We start from the raw sequence: 17,119 nt of genomic DNA, 5'->3' as shown, positions 1-17,119 counted from the left end.
AGAGAGGTTCTCAAAAACTATTTGCATTCCCCAAAGTTTCTTGGGAAGGAGACTCAAGCAAGGAAGTTAAATTCTTATTGTCCATTAGGAAAGGAAGTGAATTCTTGAAACAGGAATCCATACCTGCTAGGGATGGATTGTGTCTGCTCAGACACACACCCCTTCAGAGCCACGGTGCCCGGTCCCCAGAAGTGAGAGTGGTTGACCAGTTAGCTTCTCTCATCCTGGGCTCTGGTAGCCTGCCATCAGCTGGAGGAGTGACCCGCAAGTATCCGCTCAGTGTTGTCCTTGTGCCCTAGTCCCTACGTTTGGTTCTCTTCCTCCAGGCCTCTACACCCAGTAGTCCGAGAGTTGGAAGAGACTCCCTTTCCCCATCTCCACCCTCCCCTGCAATAAATGCAGTGACTTCCACCAAGAGCTGCACCTGGTAGCTTGAGGGGTAAGCAGGACAGCCTTCAAACTAAAAGGGGACTGGGGTGGGTCAAGCAGAGGCGCGGGCAAATGGAGAAAGCTGGTAATAAAAATCAGAGCGAAGAGGGAGACGAGGATGCTGAAGCTTGTTTAACCCCATCGAAATGCCGAAAAAGAACAGAAAGATTTAGGGAAAGTAACTTTCAAGGTCACCACTGCGGTGCACGCAGGTGGGCCTGGAGGCGGGAAACGCGACCCTCGTGCCTTTCGGGCACTGGCCACCAGGGGGCGCCCGAGTTCACGGCAAAGTCCAGGTCCTGCCGGATCTGGGTCCGGGGCATTCTGGGAAAGGAGGGCAAAGACTTTCTTGATAGGAATCCTCGCTGAGTAATGTGTTTGAGTCTGTGCTTCCCAGTGATGACAGGGAGGAGGTTCTGCTTCCTAAACGCCACGGCCAGCACTCTGGGTCATTTCAGGGGCCCCTGACTAGGTGGCATTGGTCCGCCCAGAGCCCAGCTCTGTGTTAAGCAGAGACCCGTGGGCCATCGCCCTTCCTTTCTCCCTCCTCGGTGCCCGCCGGCTTCTCTTCCTGCTCTTTCCCCCCCCGCCTTGGAGCCAGAGCTTGCTGCCAGACAGTTTTAATTTTTTAATTTTAATTTTTTCCAACCCTGGAAAATAATCTTTGCCGAGATCCCATCAGCCGCACGATGAGCTCCTGACATGAAGGTGTCTTCTTTCCTTGCCATTTGGTCCTTTTCGAACCAGTAGGCATTCTGTGCCCCCTTCTCTCGTGCCCAGCGTGGCTTCTTTCTCCTTCCCCAGGCGTGGTGCCACCTGGAAAGAAGTTGTATCTGAGGATTGTTCTCTGCCAGCCCAGAAACAATTGAGAAGACCCGCGAGAGTCTGACCCTCTCTCACCAGGCTATCGTGGGGCAGTGGGTACTTTTATTTTTCCGGGGTTCCTTCGTCTGGATGATGGGGTTGAGGGGCTGGGTGAGAGTCCTCTGCTCCCCCCCCCCCCCCCCGAGCGCGCACAGGTGTGGAGCTGCCTGGCTGGAGAAGGACAAGAGGGCGCTAGGGTCCGAGGCTGAGCGGAGGCCCCAGGAGGATGAGATCCTAGCTGGTGGTTCGTGCCTGTTTCTCAGCTTCCAACCAACATCTTTTCCTTCTAAGTGCACGTGAGGCGTTTATAGACTTAATTTTCCAGGCAGGCTGTAGGAGCCTCTTTGATCCAAGAATCTCTTGTTAGTTTTAGGCTTGAGCAAAGTTGTGTATCAGTTAGAGTCCAGTTGGGGAACAGAAGCCACCCCAGTTACTTAAACAGTGAGAATTTAATATAAACAATAGTTTTAACTAGTTGTCAATTAGGTCACTGAAAAGGCAGGAAGAGAACACTAGGTCATCATAAACGTAGCAATCACAGGAGACCCTACCACTTGTAGGACTTGGGGGACAAAGGGAAGAAGAAGGAATTATAAAAATTAGGACCTTGGGGGGGGGTGCCGGGGGGGCGCAGTCAGTTAAGCGTCCAACTCTTGGTTTCAGCTACGGTCCTGATCTCAGGGTCCTGGGGTCGAGCCCCGCATTGGGCTCTGAGCTCAGCTTGGAGTCGGCTTGGGATTCTCTCTCCCTCTCTGCACCGCCCTCCCCTAAAATAAATAAAAAATATGAAATTAGGGCCCTGGAGGATTGGCCTGGTAGACCTGGGACCCAGACCTCTGAGGGTGGGGCATGGCCAGCTGGTTTGTCTCTGACGTAGACCGGGGAGCTAGCTGTGTGGTGTTGGGGGGATGCAGACGGCCTTTAGCATTGCTATTACTGGGGTGAGAAAATATTGCTGGGGCATCCCTCAGAGCCACAGACAGCAGTAAGGAAGCCCAAAGAGGCAAACTTCCAGGAGGAGGTAAATCCCTTCTTCCACCATCTTCACTTGGCAAAGGCTGACATGGAGTCATCTGGAAAAACAGAAAAACAGAAATGTACAGAATCCTAGCTCCAGCATCTCAAGAGTGATTTTAGAGCTGAGAGACCATAGTCTAAAATCTGGCACAGTGTGCTTGACTAGAATAGCAGAGGGGGTGAGGTGTGGGCAAGGGCGAGGGAGAGACGCTCAACCCGTATTTTTTTTTCCTTTCCTTTCCTTTTTCATTGCTGATACTTCAAGACTAATAGGTTTGATGATCGACCCCTAAGATGTCAGACTGGCTGCCAGGAGGCTTAGGTGGTTCCTGCACAGTAAGATGGCCCCATTCTCAGCTATCAATCCAGAGAAAGTTCTGTGCCGGCTTGCAAGGCACAGGGTCTTTGGGGCTGCTCCCCTAAGCTGGGACTGCAGACAGGAGCGCTGCCTCCCTCTTGTGGACACCTGCAGTTCTGCACGACGGCAATGTGACCTGCCCTTGGTAGGACTTCACCTACCCACCTTGAACTCCAGGAGTAAGGTGGGAGTTGGCTGGGAAAGGTCAGTTTTATTCTCGGATGTCAATGAGGAGTCACTGGTTCACGGTGACGGTGCCTTTCTTCAAAAGGGATGAAAGTCTCATCACTGGGATCCAGATCCACTGCATGAAGAACCCAATGGCCTGTTTGGCCAGCTGCAGAGACCCAAAGCTATCTCATCTAGACATCGGCTTTGGGCCTTGGAGTATCCTTTAGAGTGGGCAGGGTGCAGACCTTCTCTGGAAATAGCCCCGATAGTAAATACTTGAGGCTTGCGACCATACTGTGTCTGTCTCAATGATTCACTCTGCTGTCTTAGGGGGATAGCGGCCATGGACAGTAACCAAACAAAAGGGTAGATTGTGTTCAGATACAGCTTTATTAGTGACACGGAAGTTTAAATTTCATGTGATTTTTACCTGTCATGAAATATTATTCTCCTTTTGATTTTATGAAATTATTTAAAAATATAAAAATCATTCTGGGCTTGCAAGCCTTATAAAAACAGGCAGTGGGTTGGATTGGGCCCATGGCTAGAGTTGATGGGCCCTTGATTTGCAGTCTTCAACAGTTCGGATCCTTAGGTGGTGCCACTGTGAGCTAAAATCATCCAAGCGGCTTCTGTACTACCTTGCAAGTTCTAGAAAGTTAGCTGTGTACCTACGGGATCCCACAGGCCGTGAGGTCAGCCTGAGCTTTCTGTGCCATCCTTTGCAGGTTTGGGGGGGTTTCTGTGGGAGAAACTCGGGCTTTAAATTTTCTACCTTTTTTTTTTTTTTTTAACAAGACTGAGAAACTTATTCTCACTTAAATGTGTGGTGCTGGGTTCTAACAAATTGCGCTGTCCATCTGAACCTAATACGTAGTCTGAAGAGTAGTGTAGTCTACCATTTCATCACTGATGAGAAGAATCACTGCAGATATCTTTAAACAACACGCACCCTCAATGCACTGAGAATATGATGGGTTTAATGACAATGTGATTTTTTACATGGTTTCCCAGAAACGCCATCCTTTTCAAAAGCAAGGTGCACTGTATTACAACTTATGTGCAACGTGTAGTTTCATTTGTCTCATGGATATTTAAATTGGAGATTCAGATGGAGACAGGGTACATATGAGGAACTCTGCAGGATTTTAAAGGGCTTTGGTGGAAAAAAAGTTGAGGGCAGTGTTACCTTTTGGGCTACAAAGTAGGGCGTGGATCTGTGTTTGTGTTGTCTTTGGGCTGTGTACAGAAGCTCGGAAAAAATGCCCAAGGACTGAATACCTGGTAGATGTGGGGGAGACGCTTCAATGCACCCGTTTTTATTCCCTGACGTGAGCCCTATCTGTGCATCCCCCTCTTCCCTTCGCCCTCCCCACCTGTCAGCAGGACCTGACTATGGGGCTGTGAGGACACAAGGCTCCAGAAGACACAGATGTGTGTGTTTCCAGCGAAGGAGGCGGGCATCTAAAGGAACGCTGGTAATACCATGTGGTAAATGCTAAAGAGCCTGCAAAGGGACCCGGAGGAAGTGCTAATTACCTGTCCAGGAGCGGGAGAGGTAGGTATTCGGCCCGAGGAGGAAGGGAGGCGGACTGCTGGCTGAGGACTGAGCCTGTGCCCCAGCACGGGGGCGGGGGGGGGTATGTGGGGGTGCTGGCAAGCGTCTGGGCAATGTCTGTGTCGCTGCTAGGGGTAGGGGGTGGTGTCTGGGGTTGAGTGAGTGAGGGCCGAGAAGAGAAGGGGAGTGGGGGCGATGAGGCCTGGAAAGTCCGTGGGGGGCAGTGTGTGAGAAGAAATTTGTACTTTTCTGGGGCTGGGGGGATCCCTCAGAGGACCCACAGCAAGCAGGGCGTGGGCCAGCAGTGGCTACAGACTGGGGGTCCCCGGTCTGTGAAATGAGGGGGGGTTGGACTAGCTGAGCCCCGGGTCCCTCGCAGGGCTGACTTTTTGTGACCAGGTCAGTGTTTCTTCTCATTATGAGATCGGTAGACCCATCCCGCTGAGGCTCAGCCAGGTACCCCGGGGAGGCCTCTCATTCAGGCCCTGCCTCCAGGAGGGGAGCAGTCCTCTGCCCCGTTGCTCAGGGGAGAAGTTACAGCCTGAGGAGAAGTCACCGCCTGGCCTGGGAGTGAGTCAGTGGTGGAGCCAAAGCCCGCTACCCAGTGGGAAGAAAGATGAGTCGCTAAAGAAACTGATGGATGTGCTCCTCCCTCCCACCCCACCCTGCCCAGATGTTCTGGGAGACTCTGGCTGAACTCTGGGGCACACCCATCCATATTCCTGGCAAGCATGGCAGGCTGGAGTGTTTCACTACCTGGCTTTTAGCTGCTGCTGGCGCAGAACCAGGACGGGATGGCTTAGTCCTTGTGAGGACTCCGTGATGCCCAGAATGGGTAAGACACCTCAGGTGGGTGCCCTGCTGTGGTTGGAAGGATCCCAGGCAAAGGTTTGGTCACTGGGACTTGGCAGCTCCAGACAGGGGCAGAGTACTTTTCAGGCCGATGTTCAGGGTGGATCTCTCTCTACTTGCATATGAAATCAATGAGATAATGAATATGAAAACATTTTGAAAAGTCACCAAACGTCTTGCATCCCCATGCTGCTGCTCTTCTTGTGCATTTCCCACTTCTGTGTCTGTGCCCCCATCCCCCAAAGCTTCTTTGATTCCTTTTCTCCTTCGGCTGGTCTCACCTCCTGACTAAGTGGACACTGAGCTTTGTTGACTCGATTTCTGAGATGTCTTTTACATGCGTGCCCCTTGACTTCATTTCTGCAGTCCCTGCCCTGGCCCAGAACCTGCGTTTCTTACTTATACTAGAGTGATAAAGTCTATCTGTTCTACTTCCCCTTTCTTCTTTTGAATTATCAGCCACACTGATACCAGATGTCGTCATCTTAGACCACACTCCTGATTATTTTACTCCTCCAGTCCAAAGCGTTCGAAGGCTATCTGTTGTCTCCAGAGTGATAAACTCTGAGGTCCAGTATTCAGGCCTCCTGGCTGGGCCACTTCCCTGTGTTCACAGAGATCCTCTGGCTCACCTTGGCTTTTTGACCTTTGTGCTTTCACTCAAGCCCGGCAGTCTGCCTGGAATGCCTTCACTTTCAAAAACCTCCTGACAAGTCTTTTCTCCATCCTTCAAGGTTCAAAAAGGGTGGTAGATAAATTATGTACAGGATACAAAAGGTGGGAATCGTTATATTTTAGATGCATCAAAGAATCTTTTTTTAAAAAAAAACTGATCTCATTAATGTATTCACGCAGCATCGATTCATTTTGTGCGGGGCACTATGCTGTGGGTTGGGGTGGAAAGTCTCACTGGGTATGCACATAGGCACAGGGATCCAGAGCTCTGAGGATGAAGCATATGCCTTCTTTTTTTACTTACTCAGATCCGCAACTGCAACTCCAATGCTAGCGCAAAAATATCTGTGGAGTGGCTGTGTCCCTTTTTACTCCAGCTACTAGGAAGCTCAAAGGCAAATCGGACTCTCAGTCACAGTATTCATTAGCTTATTCAAACAATCACACATAACAGGTGCCAAGGATATACTCAGAGCTATGTTACATCAAACTGATGGGCAAGACATAGACATAGTTTCTGCCCTGAAGAGGCAACTATTAATTCTTACATAGTTAGCACATCTTCATGTCTATTTTCTTTATTCCTGATCTTGTAGTTTGTTGAATCTATCTTTAGCAGGGTTTTTGTTTGTTTGTTTCAAGTTTTTATTTAAATTCCAGTTAGTTAACATATAGTGTAGCATTAGTTTTAGGACTAGAATTTAGTGATTTTATCCCTTACATACAACACCCAGTGCTCAAATATACCTTTAGTCTCATGTTAACTAAAATGACTTTCAGACGAGGAGAAGTACAGTCCATATATAAAAGTAAAAATGTTCCAACACTGATAATGAGGTCCCAGATTTGATCTCTGTTGTCATGAATTATGTATTTTTGCTCTTCTATCATGGGATCTCTCCTAAAGCCAGCTAGACATGTAAATATAACCGATACGAAGTTTGATGTGATCACGCCAATCTTGCAGGGCTTTATTTTTCTCTGTTCCACCTTGTAAACTCAGAGTGACCTTTCGCATTCTGTCACAATGAAAATATTAGCCCCAAGTTATTATTTTGGGGCATGATTTGCTTTTCTGTTCCCAGTATATAATTTCAATTTTAAAAAAAATCTAATACAGTATTGATAATAGTTGTGTGGCACCTCAAATCCTTTCTAGAAACTAGGCAGGGTATATGATGGAAATAAAATAGCATTTGAGTAAACATGGTGTACCCGTCAGAAGAAATGAGAGCATGGAGGTCCGGGGGCTAGGGGCCTCCTCAGCACTCTCTCCGAGGCCGTTCTGGCTTAATGGACTCGGTGGGTGGAGAGGCAGGTCCTCTCCTTGGTCCCTTCCTTCCTGAAAATACCTGTAAGGAGCTAGGGCCTTGCTACTGGGTTGGTGGAGATGGGCTCTGTACCTGCTTAGCACAGAGCTACCTCTTTGCTGGGTAGTGCCTGCCCATGGGCACAGTCTGGAGGTGCTGCACCCCAGCACCGAATGCCCCAGTCCCACAGAAGGCTTTAGTCAGGCCTCCAACTGTCCCCCCAGGCCCCTGTGTTCAGGGATTTCTGCCTGATCCACTGACACATTCACCACATAGTGACTGAGGTGTGGCGGGCACGTGAATCAGTGAACCAGGCCCAGGATTTTAACAGACCTCATGTCTTTAGAGATCTCTCTCTGTTTGGGTGCCTGGGGGGGTTCACTCCTTGTGCCCCCCCCCCCCGCCCATTATTTCCAGGTTCTTGGTATTGAGTGTGAAGTATCACATGTAGATGTCAAAGATGGGGCTTCTTAGAGCCCACAAGTGAGAAGCTTGGGCAGGGAGCCTGCAATCTGGGGACTTGGTACGGAGCATGTGGAATTTTTCCAGAAGAAATCCCTTCTCAGGTTGGGGGCGGCCAGATTCTACCCGAACCTCACTGGGTGCCAAAGTCTGTCTTTGCTCTGTTCAATTTAAGGCACGTTCTCTGGACACCTGTGCCCACATGCTTGGTATTAGGGCCACACATGTTAAGTAAAATATGGTCCCAGAGGTGCTTATTGTCTCATGATGATGACAACGATGACAGCTAAAATTCACTGAACCCTTACTACGTGCCATTCCTGTGCGACGTATTTTGTATTATTTCATTTAACACACACAAATTCACCCCAAATTATTCCCTCGAGTTATTAAAAGGCGAAACTGAGGCTTGGAGAGATTAAGGAACTTGCCCAAGACCATCATAAGGGGTAGAGTCAATGATCAGTCCCAGGTCTCTGTGACCCCTAACTGCCCTCCAATGCTACCCTCCCAGTCAGAGGGCACAGGCTCTCCGGGGCACAGAGACACCTCAACTTCCCAGCGACAAGTGTCATGGCTAAACACAGGGACTCTGTCTGAATGCTGGTGTCACTTGTATGTGCTCCTGAGAACATGGCAAAGCCCAGATGATTTTCTATCAGAAACTCTATCTGCTCGATCCCCGGGAGGCTAGACAGGGCCGTAAAGGATATTCGAGCATTAAGTGAACCAGATGGATTATTAGAGGTTTCACAGCCATCTCTTCATTAACTCTTGAAGACTATTCTATTCTTTTCCTTGTACAGATAAGGACGCTGGAGCCTGGAGGAGTTGGCTGATTTAAGTTTGAACAGTTCATAAATGTCACAGCTGGGATTTGAACTCAGGCCTCCGTGTTTCCAAAGCCAGGCATGATCTTTCCAGTACACCCGGTTATGGCATGGAGTCGACTAAAACTTGAGGACACTCTCTGTTGAGTTAACAGTACTTGCTGGGGCTCTGGAGGGAAAGCATTGTGCTGGGTGCAGGAGAGACAGAGGAGTCTGCCACGGAGCCCTCTGCGAAGGAGCATACAATCCAATGGCGAGGTGGAGCGGGCCATGCAGATGATTCTAGACAAGATCCAAAGAATGCGGTGCTGTAAATGGTGCCTTTGTTAGCTGACCGTTCCCCTCCACCCCCAGTCCAGCAGCTGGTTTGGGATGCCCCCTTTCACCCCCAGAAAGTGCCGAAGCACCTGGTGCTCCAGCTCCTTCCAGAGATCTGAATTGTGAGCGCAGGACCAGGGGATTCCTGGGGGAAGATTTCCGAGGTCAGGAAAGTTTGCAGCTCCAGCGCCCCCCACCACACTGGTCTCTGGCCGCCCCACCAGAGTACGGCCTTCTCTGTGTCTAGGCAGTAATGTGTCTGCTTTTTTTCCTCTCGCTGGAAACGCACTTTGACACTTTTTAACAAATAACACAATTTTCCCTTTGTGTTTCCCTTAATAAAACACAGAAATGAGAGCAAGAAAAGGAAAGTAAAAAAACATGTTCCTGTCATCTCCACTCTGTAGCAGGATGTCCCCCCTCTCTCGCTGTCTCCCTCCCACCACGCGAGGGCCTCTGCCTACCCCATCCTCACTCCTCGCCCCAAATCTCAGCCACAGGCATTCGTGAGTCTGGTGGTGGTGCTCCGGTGTCTCTGCCATAGAAAGGGGGCTCCACGGCCAGTCTCCTGGTCTTCCCGAATCTTCCACAGATGGCTGCTTGACAGGGGACAGGTGATGGCGGAGATCTCAAAGAGGACCAGGGCCCCCTCCCAGGTGAAGAGGTACCGGCAGGTTACAAGGTCCCTGTGCACCCTCTTGAGGCTCCTTATTCATTGTTGCTCCTTATTTATTTGTTATCCTGGCTTGTCTTCCTCCAATGATGGCAGCTTCCAGACCAGCCTGGCAAGGGCCCTCCACTTCCTCCTCAAAGCAAAGCACTAGGCTTCAGACATAGTCCCTGGATCTCTTGGAATCTGCTTGAAGTTGTAGGATTCCTGATATTTGGAAGATATCTCTGCCTATCTCTTAACAGGGATAAATGTTAAGTTTCCACACTTGGGGCCAAACACCAGTTGTACAATTGCAATTGGGGGGGATGTGGCCTACCAGCAGCCCATGTGGAAAAGGACAGAGGGGGGTTTTGTTACTCACACACACAGGATGAGTCCGCGGCAGTCACGGAAAATGCTAACCCCCAAATCAGGCCATGTTAATGGGTGTTTTATGGCCAGAGAGAGGAGACGAGGTCCTGAACACACGATCACTGGAAAGCAGGTCTGGGTGGCATAATTTAGGAGGGATAGAGAAAAAACCAGAGCAGGTTCAGAAACAAACGGAACAGAACAGAGAGGGCAGCTCTGCCCACATCTGGCAGATCTTGGAAGTAGGATTTGACATTTCCAATGGCCAACCCTGAGCAATCAATGGACCAGATGTGGCTGCGCTAGGGAAATGAATTTTGACCCAATATAAACTTAACACTTGGACCAGACAAGCTTTAAGGTCACCTCCCTCTCTAAACGTCAAGTCATATGGGGTGTCTCTTCTAAATCCTGTTTACCTCACTTCCACAAACTCTCAGAAAACTGTTTCCGATAAAAGGGAGAATATGGCTTCTTCTTCATAAAGAGCTTCTGGACAGTGGGCTTTGTGGCCTCTTCGGTCATTAAAAAGGTGAAATCATAGCGTTTGAGTCTAAAATGAAAAACCATGCGGCATGATCAGGAGAATCTTTCAAGATGGCAAGGTGCCTGTCGACCTACCCACGATGTCACCGAGGTGGCTCAGGCCAAAGTGAGATGGTATTGAGAGAGGAGTGGGGTCCATGACCCCCAATCCATTGAGAGGGAAAATAAAGCATAAAAGAGAAAACCCCGAATACACAAGGTGTATCTTTAATGGTTTGGACACACCCCTTCGCCACATCAGTGTCTACCCCTGGACCAATTCTGCAAAGTACGATAAGGAGCTGTTGGTTCTACTGCCAACTCTACCCCATTGTTTCACAGATTTCAGACCGGGAAGGCCTTCCAGACCATCACAGACAGGAAGGACAACTGCACAGAAAGGTGAACTTGGCCTGCTAGGCTCAGTGGCAGAGCTGGCCATGAAAGTGAGGTCCTTGGATACCTGACCCCATGAGCTTTCACCTTTCCTAGAGTGCCCCCCCCCCCCGGGAGCCCCGCACTCCCCCCTCAGTTAAGTAAGTGGCATTTGTTAATCACATATATGTGCCTGGCTCTGCACGAAGGACCCCAGGGCTCATAATGGGTTTATGAGACAGTCCCCGGGGTGAGGGTGCCCAAGAGCCAGCTGGGGGAAAGACAGTCCTACGCAACACTTGTGAGTGGTCTATACTCATCAGGCTGCCTTCCAGATGCAAAGACCATTTCAGGGATTGGGTCCCAGATCAGATGTTCTCATCTATCCCTATGCACTTTCAAGCTACTTATTCTCTAAATTCTTACCACTAGTTAAACATAGCTCATAAATTCAAGACCTTTAGTGAAACCAAAACTCTGTTGGGCATTTAAAAATATTCCTTATGCTTTTATTTGCCTGACTCCATTTTCTTTTTCTTGCCTGACTTCTACTTTATATGTTATCCTAAGAATACTTTTGTAATTCATATTCCCCCCCCCCCCACGCTACTGGGTGGCAAGAAAGGACAAAGGACAGGTGTCTGGGGACATGCCACTAGCCATCTGGGCAACATCAGAGAAATCTCCCAGCCCTGCTAAGCCCCAAAGATTCATCTAAAACAATGGATAAAACTATTTGTTCTGCCTACCTCACAGGTTTGTTGTAAAGATCAAGCAAAATCATGTGTGTGAAAGTACCTTGGAAAGTATAACGCAGCATTCAAATGTAAAGTATTAAAGTCTTTGCCCTTTTCCCTTGTTCCCCGAAGTCATGTTCTGGGTTTGGCTTGTGGCGGCTGGCAGACAGGACTTACCAGGGCGAGCGGGGTCAAGGCCCCCCAAGCCCATTGGAGTAGGAGAACCCAGCACTTTTTCTTTAAAAGGAAGGAAGTGGTCCTGTCCTTGGAGAAGGGAACAGAAAGGGCTGGCTGTGTGGCATCTTGCCTGCTCAGGTTCACTCTGCCAAAGCGCCTGGCAATTCCAATTCAGTTCCCTTCAGGACAGGAACTGAGGGGCCCCCAGAGAATCCCGGTGAACCGATCCTCCTCGTGGTACTCACTCGGCTCCCGTTTTCCTCACCTGTAATATGGGGATAATAATTTGTCTCCACCTCATAGGGTTGCTGTAAAGATTAAATGAGTTAACTGTGTAACCAAACCTGGCACATAATAAAATGTTCGATAAATGTGAGCCCGCGTTATGATTTATTTATTGAGTATCCACTTGGGGCCCGGCACCGTGCTAACCTCCTGGAGTACACGGATGATTAAGACCCTGGTCCTGCTCCTGGAGGGCTAAAGGTCTACCACTGTAAGCTAAGGTCAGGAGGTGTAGGGAGTTGACATTTCCCCCCAGTACTTTGCTCCCCTAAGTATGCCCCCTTAGCTGACTCAGTGTCATTGAGGGCTCGGTGTCTGGGGGGTCAGATCCCACCTAGTCTCTGCTAGGAGCCCCATTCGAGCTTTGGCCATGGCTCATACGGCCTCTATACACCCCATCCCTGAACGGGTTTCGATGTGAACCGGTCAACCGGTTTCGAGCCCGGCGGAAGTTGGGAACTTTGCGGGAGCCCCGGCTGACCGAGAAGGGGATTGAGGAGCTCAGAGCTGTGGGCCTCCCCGCCCCGCGCCCGCAAGCAACCACTCGCAGCCAACAGCTTCCCCGCGCTTCCGACGGCGCGGGGAGGGCCGCGGTGCTGCTGTCGCCTGCGGCGGCGGAGAGCGGCCGGGGACGCGGCGTGCGAGGGCCGGGGCCGGGGGCGCGGGGGGCCCGGGCGGCGACCCCGCCGGCGCGCCCCGAAGGAGCCCTTGCACGTGGAGGGGAGGAAACTTTGCGTGCCTGCGAGGCGGCCTCGGCGAGCTGGGCCGCGCAGCCGGGCCGGGAAAGGGAGCTCGGCGGCCGCTCCAGGGGCGCGTTCCCAGCCCGCCTCCCCGCGCACCCCACCCCTTCCCTCCGCCGCGCGCCGCGCCGCGGCCCCTGTCAGCAGCGGCCGGATCCGCCCCGGCGCAGCAGGGCCCGACTCGCACCCACGACCCCGGGCCTCGGCGCTCCCTCCCGGCCTCGGAGAAGCCCCGGCCCTCCCCGCCCGCCCCCGAGGAAGCGACGCGGCCGGCCAGGACGTCCCGAGAAGGCCGGCCGCCCGCGGCCACGTCCCGGCCCGGCCCGGGCGCGCCGAGGAGCGGAGCCAGGGGCCGGCGCTCGCTCGGGCTCCCTCCCGGCCGCGCCGGCTGCAGCCTCGAGGGCCTACGCCTCTCCCGGCCGCAGCTCCCCGCGGCGCCCGGCCCCTTCCTCCCGCCCCTGCCGCGGGGAGCGAGCTCGCCCACCAGGTAAGGAGGGCTGCGCGTTCCTGGGCTCCGGCTCGGGCGGGCGTGTTTCGGAAAGTTGATTTGAAATGCATCCAAGAGTGAGCAGGGCCAGCCGCGGCTCCTCCCCGAGGCGACTTCTTCGCTTGTGCAGACGTTGCCGGCACCAGCCGACCGGCGGGAGGACCGCCCCGCGCGCCCCCAGCAGCTCTCAGCGCCCGGGGCCCGCGAGCAGGCGGGTGCGCTCCGGCTCGCTCTCTCGGCCCCGCCTGGGCCGGGGCAGGTGAGGGACGCCCCGGGCCGGTCGGGGCGCGGGCCGTAGACCTCGCAGGCCCTCGTGCCTGGGCCCGGCCCCGCGAGGGGAACACCCCCTCCTTTTATCCCGGTCTTTTAACCCACGTCGCTGGGTTCCCGCAGAGCTGTCCCTGGGGCCCGCGTTAGTATAGGTTAGGGCGGAGTCGGACTCGGGATGGGAAACCTGGGCCTGGGGACGGGGTGAGGGTGTGTGTACGGGGGGGGGGGGGGCAAGCGAAGGAGAAGCGCCGTTGGGGGGCGGAGGTCTAAGTACAAAACGCGTTGACTTCAAGTGAAATCAGATCAGTCAGAGCAGTTCGCGGTGACTCGTCTCTCTCCTCCCACCCCACCTTTCTCTTGGCTGGACTCTACCCTCCCGGCTCATTCTGGTGACCCTGGACACTCCCTCCGTCCTTTCCCAGGAGCGTGGCGGCTGCGGGCTCCCGGTCCCCGAGGGCACGGACCCCAGAAGCATCGTTTCCTCCCCTCTACAGGTCCTCCCGGCCCGGCCCGAACATGCTGGACGGCCTGAAGATGGAGGAGAACTTCCAAAGCGCCATCGAGACTTCGGCGTCCTTTTCCTCGCTGCTGGGTGAGTGTTCAGGCCGTGCGCCCCGGGCGCACCCTCTTTCCACCAGACAGACCCCAGCTCTGCAGCCCAGCTCGCCGGGACCCGTTCGGCAATAAGGGAGACCGCGCCCCGCGTCCGGCACTCAGTGGAGCCCACGCTCCGTCTGTCCGTCAGTACCCATGGGTCCTTCCTACCCCAAACCGACAAGCCGCCCCAGGCCTCGCTCGCCGGGCACCGAATTCCCCAAAGCCGCGAGGGGCGGGCGAGATTGCTCGCGGGCGTCTGAGTGGCAAGTGATTAAAAATACTCCGGGCTGGATTTTTAATCACGGAGCTGATCGACATCTCATAAATGCCGCCCGCTTCTCGGGGGCCTAGGGGCGAGCATAGGCAACCTGAGGCTCGAAGGCGCCCGAGTTCGAGGCAGCTTCTGGTCCCCACCAACTCCAGCCCCAGTCTCAGCCTCGGGCACGGCCGAAGGGCTTTTCCGGGCGGGTGGGCAGCGCAGCGCGGGGATTACCCCGCACCGCAGGGCCCTCGCTTGGGTTTTATAATTAACTGGAGCCGGACCTCGAGGCGGGCGGGTTTCCCCGCTACCTCCCCAATCCATTTGCAGCGACCGCTAGGAGCCGCGAGCCAAGGGCCTCGGAAGGGTGTTCACACGCGCGGGTCTCGCTGATCTGAGGCCAAGGGTTCTCAACCCCACCTCCCACCCCGACCTTGGTGGTTTTCAGGTGTGGGCAGCGGGTGTTTTAGTATTTTAGCGGGAGGGATTTTCGTTTTGTCATTTAAACCTCTTGCCTCTTTCCGTCCTTCGGAACCGCTAGAGCGGGGTGAAGGCGATGAGACAGTTTGGCTGGAGAAACCACATCCGGAGAGGAATTCCCCCCTACTCCCCAGATGAAACGAAATCACGCGCACTGCGTTCCCCTCTTTCAACCGCGATTTGGGAAACTTCTCGACTCCGTGCAGCGTCGGAAGAGCGCGGGGCGGGGGGGCAGAGCTGGCATTGCCCTGGCACGGAGCACGCGCTACCTTGTGTCTACAGCGGGCGCCGGGGCCCGCGGTGTGCGCTCCGCCGGCTTACGGCGGTTCCCAACGCCCGGGGCCTGGCCCTAAACGCCGACACAGGGCAGAACGAATAGAGAATTTTACAACTGAGGACTATCTCGCTACTTTTCTTAGCCCTCCCTGCATGCCCCAAGGCGACTGCCCCCACTCAGGAGCTGGTAGCGGGATCCCCCAAGGGAAAAAGCGACAGGAGTGTAGCAAGGAAATGGGGAAGGGTCAGGCCCTTTGGGACACCACGCACAAGAGTATTGTTATCAGGGGGCAAGGCCTTCTTTAAATAGCTGTGAAATGTGCCGACAAAGGCGGCCAAGCGTTCCCACATCCTAAAAAAGGGCACCCCCCCCCAGCAAAATAAAGGAACAAAACAGACAAAAATCCAAGGGGGTAGGGTAGAGAGCATTCCCCATTTGCGTGGAGTGGGTTCGGTGTGGGTTTCGCTCGACTGCGCTGTAGCTGAGCTTGCGGGATTCCCGGAATGCCCCTGGCATCTCGGCGCCCGGCTTCTTTTCTTTTTCCCTTCTATTTTGATGCTTTGTAATTATGTATATGTCAACATACATATATACACATGAAAGTGTACGTGTAAACCCACCTGCAACTTGTACTCCAGCCAAGGCGCAGCACTTTGGGGTTCATTGCTTTAAACGATACTGTTTGCCTGGAGCGAGATGGTATTTTTCTGTACGTCTGAGACTTTTTAGGAAGGAAATAAAAATTTTAAAGTTTTCCCTCAAAAAATACAACAGAATTGCGTTTTAGCAGAAGAAAAAACCAGTCCCCCCAAATTCTTTTTATAGACTCGCAGTTTTCATATTAGTCAAAAGAGACAAGCATAGTGAGTGACTTAATGCTTAGGTGATAAACCTGGGAGCGCAAATTTATCTGTAGCCTAATTTTACTGGCTGTGCGCACATTTGCGCGAATACCTGGGTAGGTTTGATAATTAAGGTCCCTTATTATTGATTTACGCCCCCTCCCCGGTAGAATGTGAACCTTCCCATAGAGCTGCTGTTTGTTAGAAACAACACCTGGTTCGATTTTTCTCTGTTCTCTAAAACGCGGTTTGGTTGATTAGCGGGGGCTTCCCAGGGTGGGGGCGCGGGAGAAGTCCGTGGGCGTGTAGTGAACAGAGCGGGTCCCGGCCAGCTTTGGCCGGGATGCTGGGCCGGCGCGGTTGACCCGAGAACGTCTATTGCTGCTGTAGGCAGAGCGGTGAGCCCCAAGTCTGTCTGCGAGGGCTGTCAACGGGTCATCTCGGACAGGTTTCTGCTGAGGCTCAACGACAGCTTCTGGCATGAACAGTGCGTGCAGTGCGCCTCCTGCAAAGAGCCCCTGGAGACCACCTGCTTCTACCGGGACAAGAAGCTCTACTGCAAGTATGACTACGAGAAGTAAGTGAGCGCGGCCCCCACGCGGTCACCAGCAAGCGCTGGAGACTCGGTCCTCCTTTACCCCCATCGGCTTCGGGATGGCGCGAGAGGCACCCGTGCACCCAGAGACGCGGAGGGCCGGTTCACCCCCAGCTTGTAGCGGGCTGCCCTCCCCCGGGCCTTGGAGACGTGCGCGGTGCGCCCTGCCACGGCCCGGCCCACAGGGGCGCGAGTGACGCCACCGTCCACGGTGTGCTCGCCTGGTGTGCAGTCCTCCCAGGCTCCTACTCCGACCTGGTGCTTCCAGGGGGACACACCTCTGTGGGGGCTCCGACCCCATCCCTCTCATTCCCGGCTCTCCCCTTCCCTGGGGTGCCCTGCGGGCTGCCAGTGGCCCATGTCTGCTCACGGGGTTCCCACTCCGTCTTAGCCACGTGTCTGCGCCACCCAGGCGCTTAGGGCGAGCAGCGAAGTTTCTGCTCCCACGGCTTCCGTCCCCTGTGCGCGGTTCCCGCTTGGCTTTGTCCCCTGGCTTCGCGACAGACTGGGCTCAGAAATGGTGCGGGGGGGGGGGGGGGGGGCCTGAGCTCCGCGCACATCCTGTTTGCCTTTTCTCTCACTGTCCCCGATCCCCGCCCCGTTTC

General features: G+C 53.5%; 1 protein-coding gene across 1 annotated transcript in view; it reads left to right on the top strand.

Moving 5' to 3' along the window:
- The first annotated feature begins 13,402 nt into the window (after positions 1 to 13,402).
- Positions 13,403 to 17,119, top strand: part of LMX1A (LIM homeobox transcription factor 1 alpha) — a 155,948-nt gene continuing 152,231 nt past the window's right edge. The window contains exons 1-3 of the mRNA XM_025892226.2: positions 13,403 to 13,453; positions 13,959 to 14,056; positions 16,310 to 16,496. Coding sequence (XP_025748011.1) covers positions 13,981 to 14,056; positions 16,310 to 16,496 — 263 coding nt within the window. The 5' untranslated portion in view covers positions 13,403 to 13,453; positions 13,959 to 13,980. The remainder of the gene's footprint in view (positions 13,454 to 13,958; positions 14,057 to 16,309; positions 16,497 to 17,119) is intronic.

This window comes from Callorhinus ursinus, unplaced genomic scaffold, assembly GCF_003265705.2.
Source record: "Callorhinus ursinus isolate GAN/ISIS: 27379988/994484 unplaced genomic scaffold, GSC_fseal_2.0 scaffold54, whole genome shotgun sequence".
In the NCBI taxonomy this organism is placed as follows: Eukaryota; Metazoa; Chordata; class Mammalia; order Carnivora; family Otariidae; genus Callorhinus; species Callorhinus ursinus.
This window is presented reverse-complemented; position numbering and strand designations above follow the sequence as displayed.